This window comes from Rhamphochromis longiceps, linkage group LG6 (assembly GCF_057381845.1).
Source record: "Rhamphochromis longiceps isolate RC_006_pf linkage group LG6, R_longiceps_female_GT1.1, whole genome shotgun sequence".
Classification (NCBI taxonomy): Eukaryota; Metazoa; Chordata; class Actinopteri; order Cichliformes; family Cichlidae; genus Rhamphochromis; species Rhamphochromis longiceps.
In genome coordinates this window covers 39384277-39410726 of record NC_140562.1, presented here as the reverse complement: position 1 = coordinate 39410726, position 26450 = coordinate 39384277, and the positions used below count along the sequence as shown (strand labels likewise).

General features: G+C 39.7%; 2 protein-coding genes across 4 annotated transcripts; one reads left to right on the top strand and one right to left on the bottom strand.

Moving 5' to 3' along the window:
* Positions 1-387: 387 nt before the first annotated feature.
* LOC146668705 (neuronal acetylcholine receptor subunit alpha-3-like) lies at positions 388-26049 on the bottom strand. Of its 3 annotated transcripts, XM_085408732.1 has the most exons (8): positions 25992-26049; positions 10934-11073; positions 9858-9902; positions 7419-7528; positions 5973-6180; positions 3744-4355; positions 1996-2256; positions 388-664 (listed from the first exon to the last, which is right to left on the bottom strand). In XM_085408732.1, the coding sequence occupies exons 1-8, from the start codon at positions 26047-26049 to the stop codon at positions 539-541; spliced, it is 1560 nt and encodes a 519-aa protein (XP_085264858.1). In that variant the 3' UTR covers positions 388-538. The 3 variants fall into 3 exon arrangements, with proteins under 3 accessions (XP_085264858.1, XP_085264859.1, XP_085264860.1); XM_085408733.1 differs by lacking the exons at positions 10934-11073; positions 25992-26049 and adding an exon at positions 2857-2859 and having other exon boundaries at positions 9858-9899; XM_085408734.1 differs by lacking the exons at positions 10934-11073; positions 25992-26049 and having other exon boundaries at positions 1996-2249; positions 3737-4355; positions 9858-9899.
* Positions 16760-17832, top strand: LOC146668706 (uncharacterized). The gene is made up of 3 exons (XM_085408351.1): positions 16760-16954; positions 17099-17381; positions 17509-17832. The coding sequence occupies exons 1-3, from the start codon at positions 16863-16865 to the stop codon at positions 17830-17832; spliced, it is 699 nt and encodes a 232-aa protein (XP_085264477.1). The 5' UTR covers positions 16760-16862.
* Positions 26050-26450: the final 401 nt, after the last annotated feature.

Below are 26450 nucleotides of genomic sequence, written 5' to 3'. Positions count from 1 at the left end.
GTCACGATTGTAAGATCACTCACTGGTTAGAAAAGCCCAGTTCCGATGAGCCAATTTTAGCGATATAGATGTTAGCATGTATGTTTTGAGAGCTAAATGGATCTGAGTAATAAGGTAGACTGGTCTTGTTTTTTAGGAGGGTGCAAATGCTAGAATTTTACCCACAAAGCTCGGTCTCTGAGGCTGTTAACAAATTTAGCTACACAGGAAATCATTATGTGTCCAATATTTGTATTAAAGATACTTTAAAAGTACAAATGAATAAACATGGTCAAGAGGTAAAAAAGGAGTTATAGAAAAATCTGTTTTACCATGAAAGATGAGCTTATGTGTCGAGAACATTTTAGACTTCACTGTTTCTTTATTTCTATTTGCTGCAAAGGGAAAAAACACAAAAAACCAGCAAAACCAGCATACCAGATAGTGCTTAGGACTTAAACTGTCTTTTGATTTGTCGGAAGAGAACTGAGAGTCCATTAGTTACTTGTTTGAGATTGGTCTATGCACAGGGTGACTGAGGACCCTGACGGGCTAGCAGTTATGAGAAAAAGCCAAAAAGAGGCTGGATGAACAGGCCCATAGTTCCCAGGACGCACACGGTCACAAATACCCAAAGGAAGATTCTATCAATCACCATGGCGACGTACTTCCAGTCATCCTCCACCTGTAAGTAAGGGAGGGGACAAAATAAGAGGTGTAAAAAGACAGTGTCAGTGGTTAGAAATGAGAGATAAACATGAACAGAGATCATTTAAAAGCAGGTGAAAAGGCATGCATGGTGAGAGAGACGCACGTGATTCAATATCTCAGTGTGTTTGAGGTTACAGGAGTCAATGAGGTGAAGTGTAACACAGAGAAAGTGTGGGGGGAAAAGGAAGACGGAAATAATAGAAGAGAGAACAGCTGAAAATTTCTCGTAAGTCAACAGAAAACTGATACATAATTTACACAGGGAGAAATTACTATGATAATCACATTCAAACCACAACGTCAAAAATAAATAAATAAGCAACAGGCGTTTTGACAAAGCTGATTGAGGCATGAGTTTTGCATATCAAAGGCTCCTTTTTGCCTTGTGGGAGATTTCACCCACTTTATTTATAACTGACAGAGAGAGGAGGGAGATTGTTCAGTGCAAATCTAAAATTATTTGCTTCTAACTTACATTGTTGTAAACTTATAGAGCAGGTTACACTCTGCAACAATACAACAGCTCTCCCTGCCAGCATATTTTTTTGTTAGTATGGAGTGGTTTTGCATAAATACATTATGGATGCTTACTATGTATTTGCTTTCCATGAACGTCTGTACATTTATATAAAGTACAGAATTACTGGAACAATGTATCTTCTGTGTGACAAATGTATGCCTAGTATTTGCTTACTAAAATAGAAAAGCCAAAGTCAAACTGTGTTTTAGTCAAATGGAAACACAATGTGCATATAAACTGGAGTTAAATTCAACATCATACTGTGAGAATAACCAACAAAAAACAGCTGCAAGTTAAAATCTTTTTTGATGGAGCAATGTTTCCGTTTTAGTTTACTGGAGCTAGAGCCAAGGCACAGACCTTCTTTCACAAACAAAAGAATCAGAAATGCAATGAGAAATGGTAATGATGGATTTAGATTTCATCACACTGGGACTTCTTTTATAATCTCAGTGCACAGAAAGAGGATAGATAAGCTAAACTAAATTTGATGTATATGAATTTTGCAACCTTGCTGACCTTTATTTTAGTAAAATTCTACTTGGATGTTTTAGATGACAGCAGTTACCCCTTTCCCCACTGTCCTATCAACTACTTTGAAACCCAAAGAGGGCAAAGGAAATGCACATGCTATGTTTTTCTTTTTAAATACATTTTTTTATTTTGTTAATATAAGTCTTAAATGGAAACCTGAGTGAGTTGTTGTGAGTGTGTTTTGCTATAGGAACATCTATTTGATTTGTTTAACTCTTACTGTCCACGGACAAATGATGAGAATGCCTCACCTCTTTGGCCTTGTTGCGGCTCCTCATGTTTTCAGCAATGTACTTGACGCTCTCGATGGCCTGTTTAATCTCAGGTGACACCACAGAAAAGGCCACGACTGTGTTGATGCTTTGGTGACTCAGCTGACGTGTCATCTTCCCAGGGTCTGGGGTTTCTGGGGTTTCCTTCCCATGCTGGCAAGGGCAGGGGCATTTCTTTCCAGTGCAGCCCTCCATAGTTGAGAGCTTGCTTTCACCAAACTCCAGTGATCCTCCTCCAAACTGTTGGGAATCATAATCAATTAAGATTAACTTATACGCCCTCCTTTATTTCCAAATAGACATTGGCTTGTTTCATATGTAGATATTTAAGTGAGCTAAGCAGTCAAGCATCAACTGATATTAAGGAAGGACTTGTTCCTTTTCACTGAAGCTTAGTGTTCAAGTAGTACAAAAAAACTAACCAAAAAAACAAGAAAACACCCACAAATATTTCCAAAAATGTAGTGTTTTGTTTCTTTTTTTATTTCAAATATTGTATAACAAGACAAAACTGCACATTCTCAATCTTAACTAACTGAAGCTATTTAGTTCATTTAACTACCAAATAAACAAATTGGTACTCTCTTTCCGGGCAGACACGTCTGCTATACTTTTGTTCGTATTTAACAAAATAAAAATGCAGACATAAGTGTACACCTTACTCAATAAATGGGCCACAAGTAGGGGTGACGTGGGATGCAAGTGGCCCGCAGGGTTTGAGACCCCTGAACTAAGCTCTCTTTCCATGATCGGTGACAGAACTGTTTTGTAAGAGTGTAAGGCTTTGTTTGTCACGGAGACCGTGAACTTTGCAGCAGAGCTAACTAAGCATTATTGGACCTGCTACAGAGTCATAACCTGAGTGCAAATAACGGAACGACAGCTGTCACTGACACTGACCTACATCACTTGTGATAAACCGAAACAAAAAAGTTTATCATTAAACTATTTTTGTCGGCTAGGATTAGGGATGGGAATCAAGACACTGTTCTTGTGAAGAACCACTTCCCAGTAGTTTAGTTTATTGGAATTGTTGGTCTGTTTGCCTATTGATCCAGCTTATCGATTCCACTTGCACTGGCCCTGAAATCAGCTGATTTCAGTTCATGTGCCGGAGAACAAAAATATGGACATTACATTTAAATTTTTATTATTTTCATTGCACAAAAGGACAAGAGTTCAACAATAAAGTGGAAACTTCATCCAGAACAGAAACAACCGCATTATGCTGCTAACACAACTTTGGGTCTTTGCAAGCATCTGCACAAACAGCATGCTAACATGAGCAGTCAGGCTGCAGCCTCTGGTTTCTACCTGTTCGTGTTTCTACAGTAGAATCACTGTGACGATCACTTTAAAGTCTCTTTATGCTGGTTTTCATCTTTGCTTTGTGTTGTCAGCTTTGTGTTCATACCTAAAAGATCACGTGTGTCCTCATTAGGACAGGGATTTGTGTTGGTGTGCGGGGCTGTAGCCTGTAGGTTTATATTGTTAATTTGTAATTATGAGATGGTGTATTTCAGATCATTCATCAGTAACATGAAAGTAACGTAACGAGTACCATAACAAATATCTTTCTCCTGAGAGTAATTAAGTAACATACTGCACAACTTTTAAGAAACGTGTTCTGTGTAATACATGACTGTATTGAGTAATGACCCCAACACCAAGGGAAAATACTTCCAATACATTCAACAACCAGATGTTTTGTGAGCAAAACCACTTACCTGCATTAAGCTATTCTTCCGTTTTCTCCCTCCTTTTCCTCCTCCGCCTCCTCCTCCCCCTCCACCTCCTCCTGCCTCCCCACTGCTGTCCAGCCCCCCAACTTTGCTGTTCTCATCAATCGGTCTCCTCATTAGCATAATCCTCGGTAGCACTTTGAGAAACACCGAGCGCACCCAGCCCGGCATAGTGTGGGTCATTGGTGTGCGATAATGTACATTCAGCACAAAAACAGTGATGACAATGCTGAGTGTGACGAAGATCATTGTGAAGAGCAGGTACTCTCCAATGAGCGGGATGACCAGCGATGTGGAGGGGATGGTCTCTGTGATAACAAGTAGGAACACAGTGAGGGAGAGCAGGACGGAGATACAGAGCGTGACCTTCTCTCCACAGTCAGATGGGAGATAGAAAACCAGCACTGTGAGGAAAGAGATGAGGAGGCAGGGGATGATGAGGTTGATGGTATAGAAGAGTGGCAGACGCCGGATGTAGAAGGAGTAGGTGATGTCTGGATAGATCTCCTCACAGCAGTTGTACTTGATGTCATGTTTGTAGCCTGGAGCATCAATGATTTCCCACTCGCCACTTTCCCAGAAGTCTTTCAGGTTCACCTAATACATGGATAAAGATCTTAAAAATCACAAAATCTGAAGAAAAAAAACATATTTAGAATCAACAAGCTATATTAAAAAGGCTCCCTTTTCTGTTAGTATAACCCGCATTATTTTCTTCAGGTAAATATGATGAATGGGGATTTGCAAGAAGTTGCAAACCAATTTTGAATTTAAAAAATGTCATGGAGCCACTGATTATCCACTGGACCTCCCCTAGGTCCAAGCAAAGTGGTTAATGCATGAAACAGTTACATTCTAAATGCTAATCTTAAAATTCACCTGTTTTCTGTATCTGTTTGAATAGCAGATGAATAAATTAAACAAACTTGCTATATCCAGTTACCAATGACTGTTGCATTTTCAGGAAGTTAATTAAAATAAGTGTTTAAGCAGCACCAACTTTTAGTTCCCTATGTGGTCTTCTGCATGCTTGATTTTATATTCCTAATAATGGAACTCACACTGTTTCCTAGATGCTCAGGTCTTTAAAACTCTGTCTTTTTACCAGTGAGCAGAATTTTTTTTTTTTGCAGAACTCTTTTTCTAAGGAAATTGTTCCCACGTAGACATATTTTAATAGTTTACGCCACTAAAATTTAAAAACAAAAGTATCTATAACTCGAAATTTCAACTTAATTTTCTCAAACTTTTGAGTTAATAACTCAAAATTTCGAGTTAGCGCTGCCAATTAGTAATCTACATAAATGACGTCATTTCGTTGTTACCCGGAAGCTGAAGCCCTCAGCTACAAGTGCTACAGCTAAGCTACCAGTATTACAGCCAGTCATGAATGCACAAATTGCTGATTATTTTTAGTGTGGCTTCGCAAATTATGAAATCCTTGTGTTATTAGCTGAATTACATGGTGTTACTATCAGCGAACGTACTCTCGAAAGCGGCAATTTGTTGTGATCTGGTTTTGAGTGCACATTCCACATAGATTACTGATTGGCAGAGCTAACTCGAAATTTCAAGTTACTTTTGTCAAAATTTCGAGTTAATAAGTCGACATTTCAAGAAAAAATCTCGAAATTTTGAGTTAATAACTCGAGTTATGGTTACTTTTTTTTGTGGTGGAAACGGGCTTGCATATAACAGCAACCCATTCTTGACCACCATTAAAACTGTAGTTATTTTATCAGCTTCATCCACATTTTTTTTAAAAAGAACACATTATAGCAACCATCCCAGATATTTTCCTCAACTAAGGATTTCATTTAAATGATTATTATTTGAGACTCCAGGCTATACTTCTATATGGCCGTCATGCCTGAGAAATTACTACTTTGGCCTACAGCAATTTGCCACATATCACTTTTTTGTCGAACCCCATTGAAGTTATGGTTCTCTGACTGTGCCACTGGCTGCAGAAGACATTATACAGCTTGTTTTACAGACCCAATAGAGCTCTTCATTACTTGCAAAGTGACCTTTTGTGTAAAATTGATGGAGGTGCCCTTTAATAAAATAAACAGTGAATTAAAAAAAAAACCAATGGGTTTGAAATGCCTGTTGTATCTAACTGGAATGAAGTCTGTACTAGGCAGAAAGAGATAAAAATGAAATAGATAGTTTATTGTTATACGAGGCTTAAATGCAGTTACAAAGACTGACCTTGGACCCAATAAGTACCAGGTCAATCTTGGCTTTGTCATAAGTCCAGGACCCAAACTTCATAGAGCAGTTCTGATAGTCAAAGGGGAAGTAGGTGATGTCCATTGGGCAAGATGATTTAAAAATTGCTGGAGGAACCCATGTGATAGTTCCATCAAACTTCAGCAAGGCCTTGGTCTTATCCTCCACCAGAAAATCTCCTACAGCACTGTGTAAGACAAACGTGAATGTATAACAAGGCGTACAATGCATTTCCATGGCAAACAGTGCATGAGAACGTAGACGTGTGGTGTGAATAGGACACAGAGGTTAGGTGGAAGGTAGAGATGTCAAACAATGAGAGAATACGCAAGGAGAAAACAAAGGCACAGAAGAAAGGGGAGAAGATAAAACCAGCAGTTATGGAACAAAGGATTATTAGGATTAAATAGTAGAGAACAATAAAGCTGCATTATGTATTATTGTGAAACACAAAACGACCTTTGATTAACAATATGAACCTTTGTTGTAAGTAGAAAGAAGTAATGAGTCTACAATTAACTGAGCTAAAACTGAGAGAATACAATGCAGCACAAACTGACCCTGAACAATAGGGAGTCCCATTAGCATATTTCACGGAATTTTCTGTTGGAAACTCTGAAGGTATAAAAGACATTTGTGCTTCAGAGAATATGGCCATTAATGCAATATTGTAATAAGGCTATTCTCATGCTGAAATGACATAGAGGGTTCTTTGTCAGTGCTTTTTTTAAAATTACCTGCAAGATTCATGAGCAAGGGGAAAATGTTAGGTGTTGCGCAAAAGCGACATTAGCATTCATTTGGAACATCTCTTCTGCTGACTTGTGATAAATACATATCAACAGTTTATTTTTATTTCACTTCTTCACCTTTCACAGTTAGCTGCTCTTCTACCACCATTAGAGCAGCTAAATGATCTGTTTGTTGTTTGGCGTTGGTCAGTACACTGAGTTTAGGAGTTATTTTAACAAAAACATCTGCCTGCTGCTGGAAACAGGGCTGATAAACCTAGGACGAAACCTGCAAACCCACATTAAAATTGCAGGCCAAAACAATGAAGAAGAGGAATATAAAACACTTCTAATATTATACTGAAAAGTCTGAGTGGTTTTACCTCTATGTAAGATCTATTGGTAATAAAACATTTACTAGTACAAGTTTAAAATTTCCAACATATTCTGGTCTGGGTGTAAAGAAACGGACACTTACAAGCAGGAAAATATAAATCACAATAATAATAAATCAATATAATCATTCACCTTTGCATTTTATAAAGAATTCTTTTAAATAGTTATTTTTATTTTGGCCATTATTATGGCTTTAATTGTTATGTTATAATCACTGATTGCATCGCATACTGTTGCCATAACAGAGATCCCAGCTAAGCTATATAATTTATGAGTGTTATGATGTTGACAGCCTCACTTGTTGTAGAGCACAATGTCGGGTCTCCAAATCTTGTTCGATGGGACTCTAATGAACTCAATCCCGTCAAACTCTGCAGGCTTCCATCGGAGCTTGTAGTCATTCCAAATCTGACGGAAGGGAAGGGAAAAACAGTTTTACCAGACTCGGGATTCAACCATCTGCTTTATATTTTGCATTGTGTGCTGCAGACAGTATTAGTCACTGGAGACATCCCCCTTCTTGGGAATATTTTGAAAAACATATTTATACTACAGGCAGAACTTTCTTTGATCTTTTACAGTAGTGCTAAATAAGGGTATTATAGAGAAAACAAATCTGAAGGCTTTCATTTGCTTCTACATTAGCTCGTGAGTGACAAAATAACACTATGTGATATCAACAATAGCCTGCATAAAGACCAGCGCATAGAGACGGGGCGTATGAATAAATAGCTCCCTGACAGAAATAAAGGAAGAGTGCATTCAACATATCCGTAGGTAGCATTTCATGAGCTGTATATCCATTAGTCTTGGCTATCTGCATGTCATTCAAGATGAATTCATTCATTAGAAAGGCAGATTAATACCCAGTTATGACCTGGAAGCTGTTTAATTAACCACTTCATGCAACACTGCCTTTTTCATTTGAGAGTTTGCATTGTGATTGGCTAACGATGTAATTCATGATAGGCTCAGTTGTGCAGCTTGTTGTGACCGTAAAATTTCAGCATAAAAAATAGAAAGAAGAAGGAAAATATAAGTCTATTTAGCCTCAGTAAACAGGTACAGAGCAGTTTGTTTACAGCAATAGGCTTGCCAGTGTAATTATGGTTATATTGTGGCTATGCCACTGGACGTCCAGCGTTCTGGGAAAGCACAGTTTTTTCTCCTCGTCACAATTAAAGGAATAGTGAGAATATTAACCCAAACTATGGTTCAAAGAATGCAAAATGTCTGTGTACTCTATATACTTTTCATGTATTTTCCACACATTTAGCAAATGGGATTACATGTTTGTTTTAAAGAAATATATAATACATTGGCTTAGTTATAAATAGCAACATGTTGTGCCAAACCTATGTTTTTGGATATTTGGGAGATGCTCAGTTGTCTGAATCTTTATTGATTTTTGTTGAGGAAATGAGTAACCATCATAATTACTGATCACTCACTCAAGACTGATTAATATGCAGGTATCATCCTGAAAACTGAGGCTTTTTCAGGGCAGACCAAGTCAAAGATGTTATCACTGCTTAATTAGGAAATAGGTTTTATTATTTGCTCTACTTGTTTCATTGCCTACTTAATAAACTTAAAGGAGAAATGCTATTTGTTCATTTTGATGCATATTTAACTCAACATGTATTTCACTGTTTATTTATTTGTTTAGAGTTAGATTTTTTAATAGACTGATGGCATCTCTAGTCTTTGATAGAAGCTTACTTTGAACCATGAGGTTAAGCCCGTGTGCCCACCTGAATGTGTCTACATATCTACAGTACTCAAAGAACCTGTATGTATATGTATTACATTAAAGTTTTCCTCCCACTTACATAAAGTAGTCAGTGGAGCTAGATTTCAAAGAGTACACAGCTAGGATGTTTAAAAATATTGTGTTAAGGCTATTGAATAAAGAATCCCCTGCAGTCAAACTGCAGAACAGTTGCAATAAATACATCAAGGGGCAGATTTCTAAAGTGGCTTCCACTGTAAACCCACTGCTGTGATCCAGTGTCTTTGTCAGTGATTGTGGTGTTGGCACTGCTTGTCATTAGCAAGGACTTGTTGTAAACAAAACAGCCACGCCATTACAAACAATATATGAGATTGTACTATACAGGCATTTCAATATATTTTAATTGGAAAGCTCGGGGATAGCAGCACCACTGAATCACATCAGATTCTACAAAATGTTTGGCTTTGTAGAGCAATTAGCCACCAATTTAAGAAAGATAAAAATAAATCAATAATGCTTACAAGAAGTATTTGTAATCTTTTAAGCACAGATTAATAGTGGAGGGAAAAGGGAAGAGGAAACAAAATGTTATCAACGAGGTGAAAGAGAGAAAATGTTATTGGTTGGCAATGTGAGGTCAAGAGTTCAGGGTCTGTAGCTATAGATCTGCTGAGCTGCAGAGCGTGACTAGCAATAATGCTAACATTGATCACTGGGCTGATTCCATTTCCGTGTTTATGTGAGCTGTCTTTGTTTTCTTATCCACTCGTGTTCTCCTGTTTATTCCAACTAAATGTAACATTAAGTCACAGCTAAAAGACAGACTGCAGCATCCCATACTGCTTAGTACGTGTAAACAATGTGTTAGAACATATGAACCTCGTCGGGCTTCACTTACCCGGCTCTTTGCAGACCTCAACTGTAAGGTAGGTCAGTGAAATTGTTAATGCATGCTGTGTGTGATGTGTTTATCTGTGTTTGTGTGTGTACATGGTTACTCACATGCCTGAGCCATAAATTTGTTTCCATGATTTGATTCACCTCATCCTGCAGAGACAGAGTAGGAAAAGAGCTCATTAGCCAGCAGATGTGGGTGTGTTTGTGTCTGTCTGCTTGTGCATGTGTGAGACAGACTGTGTTGCTGCTTCAGCCTACTGGAGGGACTACAAGAAATGTGCACATCTTAGTCCTCTGTTATATATGATTAACCGAGAGGATCAATAGTGAGCAAGTTCCTAATAAATGAAAAGGTTACATAGTTTACATCCTCTACGCCTTGTCCTTATTCAGTTCTGATTTGCAGTCTTAATGTTTTTACATTATACAGAATCGACTTAAAGAACTTTGTAAAAGCCATGTCTTGAAGACAAACAGACAGGTGAAAATGTGTGCATAAACACACACATAATGACACATTCATGCAGTGCCACCACACCCTGACATTCACATCCAGGCGCTCACCTTTAAATTAATCTCACCTCGCTGAGCAAGCAGATAGAGGTACCTCACAATCCAGTCTGGAAAAAGGCCCCTGCTGGCAATTTCCTCTTAATCTCAGGATTTCCACTCTGAGGTGAAAACCTCTTTTCACTGGGGATTGCACAGCACCCCCACCTCCATCACCAGTTTTGAACTTAACATTGCCAAAGCACAGCAGCATTGTATAAAAACACTGTGAGGCATTTTTGGAATCTGTGAAATTGAACAGACTAAATAAAGTCTGCATTCACTTTACGCTTTCACTTCTCTCGTTCCACGGCTTATCTTCTTGCTCTTCAGTTTCAAAGGTAGGAAATGTGATCAAGATGTTCTTGGAATGACAACTCACTGTTCACACAGACTATCATAAAATGTTGAGAAGTTGCTATGAGTGACAAATGCATAGATACATTTGGACAAATACATAAAACAAGACAGTTGCAGAATGTAGAAAAATGCTTAAAACACTTTCAGCATTACATTACAGTCTTTAAAAACCCGTGTGTGTGTGTGTGTGTGTGTGTGTGTGTGTGTGTGTGTGTGTGTGTGTGTGTGTGTGTGTGTGTGTGTGTGTGTGTGTGTGTGTGCATAAAGCTTACAACTTTAACCAGCTGGGAGATGGAGACCTCAAACTCCACAGTGACTGGGTCAGAGACATTCTCCACTGGTCTGATGAACTGATTATATCGTCTAAACAGCTTCCTGAAAAGTCGGTCCTCAGCCTTTGATGAGAGGCAGTCTGAGGGTGAAACAAAGATGTAACAGGAGAAATTCATCTAAGATAGGGATTTTAAAAAAAACACTGAGAACGCAACAAAGAAGGAACTAAAATAAAATAGAAAAGAAAAATGATATATATATATCAGACTCTTCTGAAATTCAACGCACCAAACATCAATAAGTCTTTTCAGTTTATAAAATTTATGAAGAACTCTCTTTAGATTACAACTTTTCTGCTTAGATCATCATAGTAAAGAAAGTGCTTTGAACAAGTCTGTGCCGTGAGATAACCTTTAGGGTGCTTTTCAGTATGTTTGAAATGATGAAAATTGAAGAATGATAAGTAAGGAAGCCAAGAGCAGTAATGTCAAGTTTCAATTCTGGCATGCTGCAAAAAAAACATAATAATAATGATGATGATAATTACAACAAAACATGTTGTTTTTCTAGTTTATTTGGATTTTTTTTTTTTTTATTTCCTTTACATTTCTTTCTGATCATTTCTTTAACTGAAAATCTGCAAAAGAGGAAAATAAGGTCATCATTTCATTGAGGACACAGTTGCCTCACACCCACCTTCCACCTTAACCTCTTGAGCAACATTTGCAGTCTCACTGCTTCTGTTCATTTCTCAACACCTTCTTTCTGGACTGCCTAAAATCTTACTAGACCTGTTATTGTTTAGCTCAGTCACTGTTCATCTGTCTGACCCAAGACTCCGCAGTTCCAGTTCAGAATCCACTGTAATCCAGGTGTGTGGCACCAGTTGGCAGACAGAGTGAACAGCTACCTGCTACAATGTAGCTACCTAGTAGCATTGTTTCCTGTGGTTTCTTGAAAGACAACGTACTTATGTACATATCAGTATTTCCTGTAGGTTAGCTACAGCTGAGCCCTGAAGTCATGGATAATGCATAGTGGAGTTTCAAGCTTTGCAGTGCAACACGGTGACAGTGGATTTAGCATGCTTCAGTACAGTCTAAACAGGTATTGTTGAAAATCCATTGACTTGACATGAATCTAGTAATGAACTAAGCACCGCAGTAATTCATCATGAGGGAAGAATATTTTACTTCTGCCTGTTTGCATAGAACTGTGGACGGGTGTTACCATACTGAAGACAGCATGGAATATAAACTAAGTTAAACTCAAATAAACATGTGATATCTAAATGTAAATAAATCACTGTGACATGCATGTCCTCTTCTCTTCTCCTGAATAATGGTAACTATAGTTTGGTAGGTGTTGGAAGCTGTCAGTGTTCACCCATATGAGAGCATGAGTTATTATAATTTATCTATATATAGGTGTTTGTCAGGACTGCAGCTTAAGGGGTGTGTACGTAACCAAAATATGAAGAGCTTATTTACTTCCAGGAAGGAACCTTGAAGGCTTCAGGCCAAGTATCTGTCTATTTAGTGGGAAATGCACAGCAAGCTATTTTAACATAGTGCAGAGGAGCTGCAGACTGCAGCCTGAGGACAGGAGATGAGGTGCTGAAAGTTTTTTAACATTTACTGTTACCACCAGCAACTACATCCATCGCCTAATCCAGCAGAGCTAGAATCTTCAATATTACATTTGATCTAGAATTTATTCTAAAGAAGACTGAAACTACATTCAGGACCAAGATAAATCAGTTACTGGGGTTGTGTAAGCTGTGCAAGTTTTCAAAGTGAGCTGTATCAAAGCAATACGTTTAAAGTTCCCCACACAGCTTGCTGCCTTGAAGCCAACTGAGTCACATCATTTACACTCCTGCAGTTTGTGAGGATGATCACCCACTTTTCATCCTTCAAGACCCCCCAGTGCTCTTGGAGTTGTCACGCAGAAATCCCGCTCACGCTCCCCATCACGCTCTATAAATATATCTAGATCAATACCACATTCGTCTCTGCAGGGCAGCTTGAATGGAGGAGAGAAGATGCAGGACAGAGTATTTTGCAAGGAGAATGAGGACACAAAATAAGGGACAAAAGAAACAGCTAAAACAGCAGGTACACAAAAACACAACAATTAAGAGACAGAAGACAAAGAGACATCTAATGTTCAGGAGAACTTCTTCACCTCAAAGACACAAGCAGATTTTACCTTCGGGTGTTTCATTATTTATTTCCCAAACTTTTTTGTTTTTTGTTTTAATAAACGCTATTCTTACTTGACTAACAGCAGTCAAATTGAGTTTGGGATACATGAGAGCAAAATGTTTTAATTAAAACGGACTTCTTTGGAGAAGTCCTTGAAATCCTGATGATGAAATATTGCTGACCCTATTACATCAAGATGCTTCGCTCAAAGGCAGAAGTCTTTATGCACAGAACAATGACACCAGAAACATAGCTTGTGTTGAACTTCTGATGACAGCCCTCTAGAGAAAACAACAAGAGAGGAAAAAAGGAAAGAAACACCAAGACAAGAAGTGGAGGGAGAGAAGAAGGGAGTAAGGGAGAGGAGAGACAGACTGGAAGCAAAGCCTTCTTGAGATGTCACTCAGAAGATTATGACTCCAGACTTCATAGCCTGCTGTCTGGTAGCTACTTAGCATGTGCTAATGCTGTGCTAAATAGAGTTTAAAGGGAGTATGGTAACAGACACTTCACATCTGATCCAAAAAAGGAAACAGTCCGTTGCACAATGACTATATTTTTCAGGATACAAGCGATAGACTGAAAAAGACAAAACAGAAAAGAATGAAATTTGAATTAAAATATAAAAGAAATGAAGTAGAAAAAAATGTTTGACTAAAACGAGCTGTCACGGTGCTTCATCTACTTGTTAGTATAATTACAAAGACAGAGCTGCTCCCTGCTACACGTCCACTGACTAAACCAATTCTTTGATCAAAACCTGGCATTTATACACACACTCGCTCTCTCTCACAAACACACACATATGTATGCCTACATTTAGCTTGGTCAGATGCATTCCCCATTGAGACTTTAAAAAAAACATGTTAAAGTGAAATGATCTACTCACTTTGATCTGTATTTATCACATTTACCCTCACTTGCCAATTATTAGTCCACCAGTCAGAACTTCCCAATTTTTAATGGACACTTTCATCATAGTAGGATTAATGCATCAAATTGGGTAAAGAGTGGGAAAAAATAATTATGTAGATAGGAACATATTTCACACACTTGTGAAAATTAAAATGAGATTTGTGAAAAGGTGCATAAGAACAGAATCACGGTCACACATGCGACTTTCTCTGTACTCAAAACTCTAACTAGATTCTTAGGTTTTGCTGTTGATAGTTCATTAAGCTCTCTCTCATATCTTACCAAGCACATGAGTCTGTCAAGCTTAGCTTGATCCCCAAATATGGATGTGCTGTATATAGAGCTATACTAAAGAACAGCATTTAAAAAAAAGAAGAAGAAAGATTGAGTAAGGCGTTAATCCCTAGCAGTTACACTAGAATTGTAATTTTAGCATGATTGGAGCTGAAGGAACTGTTAGCATAACTAAAAATACGTTATGATGTGCAATTCGTCAAATCCGTCTTTTGTTTATCAGGACACCTTTTTTTTGGATTTGATTAATCTATATGTTTTTCAACTATCCTACAAACTGTACTTCTGGTTTGGACCCAGGAACTGTCAATCACTGCTGCTTATTTTGGACTCCATATAACATAAAATCCCTCAGGGGATATGCCAGGGATGGTATGAAGGATGGGATTTTGATGATTTAGGGACAATGTGTTGATTTTAAGCATTCTGTAGTTAGGATTATTCCCTTAATATCCATCCATCCATCCATTTTCTATAGAAGTCTGTGGTCCCCACATGCTTCAAAAGATCCACCATCATCCCTGTGCCCAAGAACAGCAAACCCTCATCCCTGAACGATTACCGGCCAGTTGCACTGACCTCGGTAGTAATGAAAGTGTTTGAGAGGCTGCTGAAGAACATCATCTCCTCCTCCATCCCAGACACCACAGATCCGCTGCAGTTCGCCTACAGATCCAACAGATCCACAGAGGATGCCATCGCCCACGTCCTACACACCACTCTCAGCCACGTGGACAAGAAACAGGGTAACTATGTGCGAATGCTGTTTGTTGATTACAGTTCAGCGTTTAACACAATAGTGCCCTGCAGACTGTTCACAAAGCTCAGGGATCTGGGACTTAACAGCCGTCTGTGTGCATGGGTGTTGGACTTCCTCACTGGCAGAACTCAGGTGGTGAGGGTGGGCAGGTGCTTCTCCAACAGCATCACCATCAACACAGGAGCACCTCAGGGATGTGTCCTCTCGCCACTGCTCTACTCCCTCTACACTTCAGACTGTGTGGCCACCCATGGCTCCAACACCATTGTGAAGTTTGCTGACGACACAGTGGTGTTGGGTGCCATCTCCAACAACGATGAGGCGGCCTACATGGATGAAGTGAAGAATCTGGCATCGTGGTGCCAGGACAACCACCTCCAGCTGAACGTCGGCAAGACCAAGGAGCTGGTGGTGGACTTCAGAAGGAGTCAGCACAGAGACTACAAGCCCATTATCATCAATGGAGCTCCAGTGGAGAGGGTGCAGTCCTTCAAGTATCTTGGTGTCCACATCTCCTCAGACCTGACATGGGCTGCCCACATTCAGGTCCAGACCAAAAAGGCTAGGCAGCGCCTGTATCACCTACGACAACTGAGGAAGTTCAGGGTCTCTCCAAAGATCCTCAGGATTTTCTATACAGGCGCTGTGGAGAGCATCCTCACACAGAACATGACATCGTGGTTTGGGAACAGCTGTGTGAAGGACCAAAAAGCTCTCCAGAGAGTGATCCGTACAGCAGAACGCTGCTGCAGGATTGCTCTCCCCCCGCTTCAGGACACCTACACCAGGAGATGCCGGCCTAGAGCAGCGCAGATACTGAAGGACCCGTCCCATCCTGGCAACAAACTGTTCCAACTTCTGCAATCTGGTAGAAGGTTCCGCATCTTCCGGGCAAGGACAGAGAGACTCAAGAGGAGCTTCTATCCCCAAGCCATCCGTGCCCTAAACACACACACCCGCCCTCCCACATCCTCTATAATTGACAGACAGGACTCTTCCAGACACTAAACCAAGGCACAATGTACATTTCAATTCCTTTAATTTAAAATATGTTTATATTGTCTATCCTGTAAAATAGTCAGATGTCTATTCATATTACAGTTTTTCTCGATTGCTTAAACACTGTAACCAGGCCTCTAAACTAAAATTTCAAAACCGTAACGCTATTGTTCAAAAAGCTCACCCATTTCCCTGAACTATAAACACTATTCCCTGCTTTGACACATGACTCAAATTTGGTGAACTGTTACTGCAAAACTCTACACACAAATCCCTACATTTTACAGTGCTTACACCATGTAGTCATTTAGAAAGCACTAGCATGCAATAATGTTAACTTAAGTCAGCACAGCTTGAGCTCAATTAGCACACAATTAACCAGGTGGAAACACTAGGAGTCAAAATTTAGCACACACCAATCAGAACCTGCGATGGATAGATAAAAGGGCCAAAGTCAGCTCATTCAGGTTTGAAACAATGGATCCAAAGAGATGCAAAGGAAGAGGACGTGGTGGAGAAAGAGGACATGGTGAAGGAGGAGGACGTGGTGGAGGAAGAGGACATGGTGAAAGAGGAGGACGTGGTGGAAGAGGAGGAGGAGGTGGTCTAGGACAACAGGAAGGTGGTGGAGGAGGAGGGAGAGGTGGAGGTGGAGAACGACGGCGACAAGGAAGGGGAAGAGCAAGGGCAAGAAGACAGTCAGTCTCGGATGAAATTCGAGCCACTTTAGTTGACCATGTCCTTGTCCATGGGATGACTATGAGGGAGGCTGGGCAACGAGTACAACCAAATTTGAGTCGCTTCACTGTTGCCTCCATCATCAGAACCTTCAGGGAGGAAAACAGGTAGGTGTACTTGCAGTAAGACTGCTTTGTACAGTAACGTTTAAGTTACTGAACTTATGTGTCTTGAGTTTCAGTATGTTTCCATTATTTGCCTGTAAAATGAATGTGTGACAGTTACAGTAATGAGTGCTTCTATTTTTGTAGGACACAGAGACGACCACCTGGTGGAGGCAGGTTAAGGCTTTTGTCGGAGGAGCAAGAGAGGGAACTTGTAAACATGGTAATTGCAAATAATGTAATCCGCCTGCAAGAGATTCAAAGGAGAGTGATTGAGGATGATCATCTTTTTCGAGGCATAAATGCCATCAGCCTCTCCACAATTGACCGCATCCTCCGAAAGAATCAATTCCGGATGAAACAGGCATACCGAGTCCCTTTCGAACGAAACTCTGACAGAGTGAAAAACCAACGTGTGGAATATGTTCAGGTATGAGTTTTGATACTGTATAAAGTATTGTGTACCATCACAGCATGGCAGTTTATGCTGCCATTTCAGCACTCTTGAACTGTGGTTCAGGGTACCGACTGACTCTACTGTGTTATGTGTCTTGCAGAGAATCTTTGAGATTGAAGGACGGCCTGTTCCCCATGAAATAATCTTTGTGGATGAGGCAGGTTTTAACCTGACCAAAAGAAGGAAAAGGGGGAGGAACATAATTGGCCATCGGGCTATTGTAAATGTCCCTGGTCAGCGTGGGGGGAATGTCACTATGTGCGCAGCCATCAGCCAACGAGGGGTACTCCACCACCATGCCGTACTAGGACCCTATAACACTATGCTTCTCCTTGCTTTTCTTGATGGTTTACAGTTTTTTACAGTCGCTAACAAGCGTTTGTCCAAACAGTTGTCACATTTGCAAAACTCTAAACACAATTAGCACAGCATCGGTCTGTTGTGGCCATACCAGTCACACATTTCATGTCGTGTTCACCCAATATGCAGTCAGTGAACACATTTCCACAATGCTTACATTTTCTTAACAGACAAGCTATACCTCCCAGCAAAATCATGAACTGTTTTTGTAGTATCTACGAATGTTAACACACAACATCCCACAATAGCAAAAACAATATCCCAAACCTTAGATACAGTATAAAAACCTCTGCTTCTGCAATGATATGTCGGTGGATCCGACATACCAGGCGGTTTTATCCCAGGTGCATCGACTTGGATAACATCAGATGTGATGTTGATGAAAACATGTGGCCTAACCCTGAAGATCGCAGAGATTAGATGCAAATCTTTTGCCTTTTTATAGCCCCCCTCCCCCCCCCCCCTTTTTTTTTTATCTTGGCTTTTTGCTGTTGTTTTTTTGTTCAGAATGCTCTTGTGTGTTTCATGGATATTTTGTTCACTGTAAGCAATACTGTAAAACTTTCTCTGTCCTATCATACCGTGTTTCTACTGTACCTCCTGTGGTAAACAGTAAAGAAACAAAAACTTGTTTGCTTTTTACTGGAATGCTTTTGAATGTGAACATTACTGTACATGTGGACATACAGTTACCAACCAAGACATTTCTGGTGTCAATATGGTGGATTGCATGTTTCGCATGCAAATACCTGTGAAACTGAAACATAAAAGTCTATGCAGTTTTTGTAATGTCAATGATAGCCAGTATTTTGAAACCTGGTGTACTTTGATTGACTGCATGTACCTTGTGAAGTGAAAACAAGTGTTATTCTTTGACAGACTAATTTCATTTTGAGTCAGATTTATAGTGTTTTTGTACAGTTAGTGTGTGCAGAGAAAGATGTGTTCTAATTTTGAAATGAGGAGTTAGTATATATTTAACAAAGTGTATTTTTGGGAAGGATATTATCCATTTGGCCAATTGTGTTTTGTAGGTGTGGGTCTGTGTTAAGAGTTTAGAAAAGGTATCTGAAGTATGGGTAGGCGCTTGTTAGCGACTGTAAAAAACTGTAAGACAACATATGTTCCAGCTGGACTACAGGGAACCAGCACAGCCAGAGCAGCCTCACTACGTTGTTGTGTGGGATAACGTCAGCTTCCATCGCGCTGCTCTGGTTCGTGACTGGTTTACCAATAACCCAAGGTTTTCTAATATCTTTCTGCCTGCATACTCTCCCTTTCTAAACCCGATAGAGGAGTTATTTTCGGCATGGCGGTGGAAAGTGTATGACCGAGAACCTTATGTCCGTGTTCACCTCCTTCAGGCCATGGAAGAGGCCTGCCTAGACATATCAGTAGATGCATGCCAGGGGTGGATCAGGCATGCAAGAGGATTTTACCCCCGCTGCCTGGCCAGGGCCAATATAGCCTGTGATGTGGATGAGATTCTCTGGCCTGACCCAGACCAAAGACAAGATGCTGAGGTGGGATAATGTTTCTGGTGTGTGTTGTACTGTATAGTACATGAATGACAATGTGCCACTGTACATACATTGGTTGCGTCTTTTGTGTTTATCATGTGACAAGGGTTTTGAAGGGGAGAACCATAAGCAACCTATTTGTTTTGGAACTATTGTTTTGAATTAATTGTACCAGTGTGCAAAACTCTATTGTAGTGTGTGTGTTTTTGAGGGCTTGTGTTTGATGTCTGAGGGCAAAGTTTGGTTTTTCAGCAGGAGTGAATAGTTTTGGGTGTAGAGCTTCATTTTGACCTGGAAATAGGATGTTTGGGAAATTGAGTGAGATGTTATGAATTTGTGTTTACTGTTGTGAGGATATGAGGCGTAGTTTCAAGAAATGTGTTTTAGCAATCGAGAAAAACTGTAATGTACAGAATTCACCTGCTTGCTGCTACTACTGCACATTCACCCAATGTGTGTGTGTATATATATATATATATATATATATATATATATATATATATATATATATATATATATATATATATGTTCTTCCTCTACACCCCCCCCCCCTCCCCAATTTTTTTGCACATGTCGAGGAGCGTGTCAGTCTACATCTCACTGTGTGTTATACTTGTATAACTATGCATGTGACAAATAAAGAACCTTGAACCTTGAACCTTGAATATATTGGGCCATGCTGAGAACAATGGCCTCGGACTTGGAGGTTCTAATTGTCATTACTGCCACTTCATACTTGGGTGGGAACTGCTCCAATGCGAGCTACAGGTCACCACCTGATGAGACAAACAGAACCACATCATCTGCACAAAATCACCAAGGTGAAGGTCCACTTAGAAATTCTGCCCATTAAAATCTCCGAACAGAATCGGTGACAAAGTCCAACACCTCTTGGCAACAACTCCAACTTATTGCCAGCAATACACACCAAGATGTCGTTCTACTTGTACAGGGGCCAATGACTTGTAACAGCAAGGCAGACACCCTATACTGAACAGCTCCCATGGGATATCCCGAGGGTAACCTTTTTCCAACATTAATTTAAAACAGTTGCATTTTCCAACAAGTGCACTTTTTACAGTTGCCTAATTATTTCCTTGAGTGGGAGGAGTTACATATTGTCTCGAGATAAGCTTTGAATTATCATATTTATATTGCAGATTCCTAGTTAATTTCTCTTTTTTCCCTCTAATTGGATTATTTTCCTTAGCTTGGGCATGTCTTTAGTTTGGCCACCTTAACCTGCACTGCAAATATGGTGCACTAATCCACTGCTGTGATGAAAAATGGGGGAAAGAGAAGATTCTAAGGCCCTTTTATTTCTGCCTGCACTGCTTAGCTATCTTTCCTACAGAGATGTTCTAGTGACTTAAAGGAAGCATCTCAGTTTGTCTTTTGACACCACTGCACAGCTCTGTTCTTTACCGTTTAAGCGGATCATCTTTTTGATGGGACTCAAAAAATAAGACAGCTACAGTGTATGATACAGGGGGAGGGGGGATATCCTGGTTTGAGTTAACAACATATACACTTAATGGACTCAAAAGTAGAGAAGCAGGAAACAGGAGACAAGCTGGTGTAGAGGAATACTGGACAGATAATGCTTATTGTTAAAGAAGAGACAGTTTTATTGGCCGTGTGAGAGGCTGGTGTAAGAGTAAGCCATTTAGCCTTTAGCCTCCCCTGAGCATGCAAATGCTTTTAAAGGAGAGTGAGAAAGAATGAAACAGAAAGGAATGGAGATAGACGAGGGTTCTTTTTTATGTACAATGCTTATATGGTAAACACTGTATAAAGCTGAAGTGTTTATTTTTCCTGTGTGCCTGTAAACTGAGCTGAAATGCATTGAATTTAAGTGACAGAGATTAAGTGGGAGTGGAAAAGGAGAGAGAGGAAAACAAGAGAAAAGACCGATGAGAGGAAAAGAACCTGAGAGATTTGTGAGTGAGAAAGAGGCGAAGTCACAGAAAAGTGAGAGACAGGTGCAAAAAGCCCAGGAAGATAGGATCGTGGAGCAGTGAATGTGTGTGTATGTGTGTCCAGTTAATGGAATACCATGAGATGTGACTGATGCCTTTAACAGCAAAGGCTCCACACTTGTATTCAGGCAAAATCTACAAACAGCTTTGTTTGATTTGTCTTTTTTATTGTATTCTTTTTGTCCCGACGTTCTCAGCAGATGCTAATATTGGTCAAGCATAGCTCTTTTTGAAGGACTTATGACATTCATGCTCGACTGCACGCATTTCGCAGTTCTCATCCATTTTTAACTTTTTTCACCTTTGAAATGAGCAGATCTAATAGAAATTTCCCTGAAGGCATGCTCACAAAAAAACTGGGTTACATGAATTTGAATATGTTTCATGGAAGAAAAGCGCTCAGCCTTTGTAGTTCAATATCTCAGTGGTCCTTTGCTCATTTTAGCATGTGCATTTTGTCATTATTAGGTGCGAATGTGACCCTGACCAGGAATGTAAGTGCCCATATATTCCTTTCTCTGGATGTAGGAGAAATATCATTTTGACTTTGGGCCATGCCAGAGTGAGAAATATTTTACATGCAAACTGAGAAGCCCTTGTTTGATGTTGACAGGAAGTATCTTTAGCTCAATATTCCATTAGAAAAACTGTAAAACTGTAACATAAAGGATCGCATTTATCCACAAAATAAGTTTTAACAACTGACAATGGACACATTTTCACAAACATCACCCGAAGCCTTCTACTCTAAAAACTGAACTCCAACAAACAGGTTCAGCCTTTATGAAAACCGGCGGATGTGAAGCGAGGGATGCAACATGAGGTCCTCTCAACACATTTATCTGTGACTCAGTTCATATTTAGCCACGCCCCCTCTGCTCTGTGTTCTGCGCTATAAATGTTACCGTGATATAAGCCTCGTTACCACACAGCTGCTGTCATGCAGGCACACACAGACACAAACACACACCTTATCACCACAGTTCACTGACCGGATCATCAGTCATGCATTCAATTACATTATGAGAATAGCCTTTATTTGAATACAAGGGGCAGTGCTGTGACTATATGCAAGTTAAAGTAACACACAATAGTAGCACTTCTGAAATCACCAGAGGCAAACTAAACATTGCTTGCTTAATTGGTGTTTACAGTTTGTGTGTTATCCAAATATATGGACACAACTGCAGCTAACGGTATGGTTACATAAGTTTTTCCACGTTTTGCACATTCACAGCTTTCAAAAAGGATGAATCCATGCAAGTAATATTAATCAGTGTCACAAATCACTAAAGACCATTACCACTGCTAATTTGAGATTAGGTGCAGCTGTGGCTCAGCTGGTAGAGCAGGCCATTTACTATTTGGAAAGTTTGTGGTTCATTCCAAGGTTCCTCCAGTTCACGTTGGACAATATACTGAACCTTCTCAAGTGAGATGTATCCATCAGAGTGTGAGTGAGTGTGTATGAGACAGATAAAAAGTGCTTAAAGTGCATAGAATAAAGCACTGCATGAATGTGTGTAAATGGGTGAATTTGGCTTGTAGTGCAGAAATGCTTTGAGTGCTCAGAAAAAGCAGAAAAGTGCTATATATATATATATATATATATACCCGTCCATTTACCAGTACAGAAGTTTGTATTCTGATAGTGTCTCCAAACTTAGTGCAAACTTTGTGCAGGCTGACTGAACACAGGGTCAGAAGTGAATGTTGAACTGCCCATGAGCCAGTTTTGGCTGTAGATTGTGCTGAAACAGAAAAAGAAGACGAGTGCTTTAAAATGTCCCTTTCTGAAGTGATGGAGTAAATGTTTGCATGCCCAGCTCATCCAACTCATCACTTGGTCAGAGGGGAGTAGTACAAAGCAAGTTTTATGGGTCAGGAAGCTATGTCAAGCTTAAAGTCAGAGTTTTGTGTGTCATGAAAGAGGCTCTATTTTTTTTTTTAACCTGGTTAAATCACCATGGTAACTTGTGCTGAATGCATAACCTGCTCAAGAGCAGAGTTTCAGTGTAAAATTGGAAGTGCCATGTTTTTTGTTTTTTTTTATGTGCAGTATGTATTTTGTCCTGTTGAATGTATTTGTGCAACTTGTTAAGCAGGAACTACAGTATCATCACAAATGAAACCCAGCTGTAAAGTTACAGCCTACAGCTTTACTGTGCAGTGCACATTCACTGAAATGTGCACATATTCAGCTGGTGATGCAGAAAATATAAATATAAATATTTTTTATATATATTTATATTTTTAGACTGGATTCTAAGCTTAGAATTGTGCTGCCAAGTCTTTCTTGTTTACTCAGCTGGAATTTCAACTACTGGAACACGTACCAAGAATGCCTTTTCCAGCAATAAAATGAATTTCGCTTTGATCTGCAGACAAACTAAAGGAATTTCCACGTCTCTGTTTTCAGGCTATGGCACAGTAACCTTTAATGTTTATCCTCTAATCTGCAGCAGCTCCTCTTAGAAACAAACAGTGCATTCTGCATTCAAATAATTAACTGGAATAAAAATTGGGGGGTTTTTTTACCGCCCTGTGCACTAAATCCCAAGATTAACAATTTTCGACAGCATTAATCTTGTCTTATTTGCAACAGGATTTTATGATACTGTTATGTTTATGTTCCTTATAGAGTTTCTCTCAATTATATCATCATCTCTGATTGGAGGAACCAGCACTCAGTGGTCTCAGTTTTGGGACTTTGTAAAAACATGGGATTTGGTCATTAAATTATCACCAGGGAACGTGACATTTAATCTGATTATTAGAATTAATTTGTGTTCCTAAATTTATTTAAATGCCCCACATTGAAATTTTCCTACACTGTAAAGGATGAAAATCAGCATAATCTTAGCAATCTTGTGAGATACCTGGTCAAAATGCTTCAGCTTCTTTCTTAGAAGCTCACTGTCTTTAGAAGTGTTTATTAAATTTAGTTACAACAACAGATGAAGGGTCAAGTTTAGTTTTTTTCCAAAATTCATGTGACGTGATTCAGGTACAGGCGTGATATGGACTTGGAATAAAGAATGTGTATAAAGGCTGATACACCATAAGAAAGTCTGCCTGCCACCATACATAAATCAGATAGCTGCTATTTATACCCTTGGAGCAAATGTTTACATTGAAGCTTGGAAATGCTGCAGCATAATTACTGTCGCTGAATTTATTTCACATAGTGGCTCCAGGTCAGATCCAGGCTCTCTGCTCAGCTGCGGTCAATGATTAAGATACTGGCTGCATATCAATAATCACAAATTCTTCCTTCCCTTTCATCATTCCAAGTTGGATGGCATCCTTATCTCCTTTCCTTGAGCCTCATCTCAATGCCTTTCCTTCTTTCTGCCCTGCCTACCCCTTTCTCTTCTTTCCTTCTCTCTTTCATCCTTTATCCTGGCTTCCTACTATTTCTTCCTTCCATTCTCATTTCCTCCATTCCTCCTCCTCGCCTTCATTTCCTTCTTATCTTTGACATTTCATTCCAATTCCCTTCTACCCCAGCTATCTTTCCTTCTTTCTTCTATGAATCTTTTTGCACCAGATCTTCCCTCTTTTCCAATCTTTCTTCTATCTCCCCTCCCTTCTTTGTTTTCATCTTTATCTTCTTCCCCCCTCTCTCTCTCTCATGGCCCTTCATCCATTCCTATCTTCAACCCTTCATTACCCGATTTCCTCGCTTCCTCACTGTCTAGCTTTCTTTCCTCCTTCTATCAGTCATTTCTTGCGTCCTCCCTCTTTTCCTACCTTTCTATATATATTTTATGAATCTTCTCTGGACAAAGCTGCTCTTGTCTGAAAAAAAATACACTTTTGTATGTTTTAGTTTAGTCGATTAATTTTACTGCTAGTTGAAAATAGCTTAATGATTATAAGTTTAACTTTATTACAACAATCAAACGAGCCTTCAACAAGATAACTTTAAAAGTATCTCATGCTAAATATGTAATGTTTTGTACCTATCCTTTGCTACAAACTATAAGAACAAACAAGAAATTAATACAACTTTTAATTAGTGTCGTAATTGGGGTGAAACGAAATAAGGTCATCAGATTCATCCGAAGACACGCATTGCTAGGAGGGTTTTTATCAAACGCCTGCAGCAGACCAAGCCCCCTCCTCCCGACTAAAACCCTTATATCTGCTTTCTGTGTGAATAAACAAAATTGGCACAGGCCTCGTATAACCTCTAAAAGTCTCGCTACCTGTAAACGGGGAAACGGAACTGTAATCTGTTTTGCTTAGTGAAATCACATCGACCCTTCAAAACAAAATTAGCATTCATCAAAATTCATTTGCCTTTCTCCAGATTTTTCCGCATTTCGTTTTTGTTGACCTAGTGTTAGAGTCGTAAGAAAAGAAGTTTTAGTGCAAAAACCTAAAATTAATGTTTTGGCAGGAAATCTTTTGCGTATTTTGACGATATTTTTGCTAATTATTCAAATGATAAAAACGAGAAAAAGTTTGGAGTCGACATAGCGATGACCACAAAGCACTGGAGGATGGCAGAAAAAGACAAAGTTACTAAAAGACGCCTCGGAGAATGCACAGTAATTCAGCCTAATCACCCCAGAATCACCAAGTTAACTATCAAGACACTGACGCGCAGAGAGGCTCCAGTGTCCTGGAGCCTTGAAAACCATGCAGCCAAAAATCCTCATGCGTCTGTAATCTGCAGAATATACTATATAACTCTACCTTGAATAAACGCCACTCACCTTGCGCCTTCAAACCCACGAGTAAAAGCAGCAAAGTCCATCTCTCCACAGACTGCATCTCTCCCTCGTGTCGTTTGGGGATCCTGTTCACTTTTTTCCTGAAGGAAGCCTGTCTCTTTAATCGATGAGACGAGAAATAATGTGAGAGGGCGTGAAAATGTGCCTCTCTCCCCTGGTGTCGTCTATCTCGCTTTGTCGGTGCGCTCCTTCCTGATATGATCCCAACTTGACTTCATACGTCCCTCCCCTACGAGCGCAAAAATCTCCTCTGGCGCATCCATACGGATCAGCACAGGGAGGGAAAACCGTCCCAACATGCGCAAAGTGATCCCAACACTGAAATGTCAAAGATCGAAGAGGATATGAACCTAAACTTAAAAGTATGACACATTCAAACTTAAGTGCCACACGCATAATATGCTGTAATGGTTTTTGGGGGGCGCTCAGTGTGACATTGTC

What these genes read in the sequence shown, in the direction of transcription:
- LOC146668705 (XM_085408732.1), bottom strand. Translation starts at nt 26,049, where the DNA reads ATGCAGTCTGTGGAGAGATGGACTTTGCTGCTTTTACTCGTGGGTTTG. An exon ending in CGTGGGTTTGAAGGCGCAAG is followed by an intron (nt 11,074 to 25,991) that starts GTGAGTGGCGTT and finishes TTTCACCCTCAG; the next exon opens with ACTGCCTCTCATCAAAGGCT. An exon ending in GACATTGTGCTCTACAACAA is followed by an intron (nt 6,181 to 7,418) that starts GTGAGGCTGTCA and finishes TGTCTTACACAG; the next exon opens with TGCTGTAGGAGATTTTCTGG.
- LOC146668706 (XM_085408351.1), top strand. Translation starts at nt 16,863, where the DNA reads ATGACTATGAGGGAGGCTGGGCAACGAGTACAACCAAATTTGAGTCGC. An exon ending in ACCTTCAGGGAGGAAAACAG is followed by an intron (nt 16,955 to 17,098) that starts GTAGGTGTACTT and finishes CTATTTTTGTAG; the next exon opens with GACACAGAGACGACCACCTG. An exon ending in AACGTGTGGAATATGTTCAG is followed by an intron (nt 17,382 to 17,508) that starts GTATGAGTTTTG and finishes TGTGTCTTGCAG; the next exon opens with AGAATCTTTGAGATTGAAGG.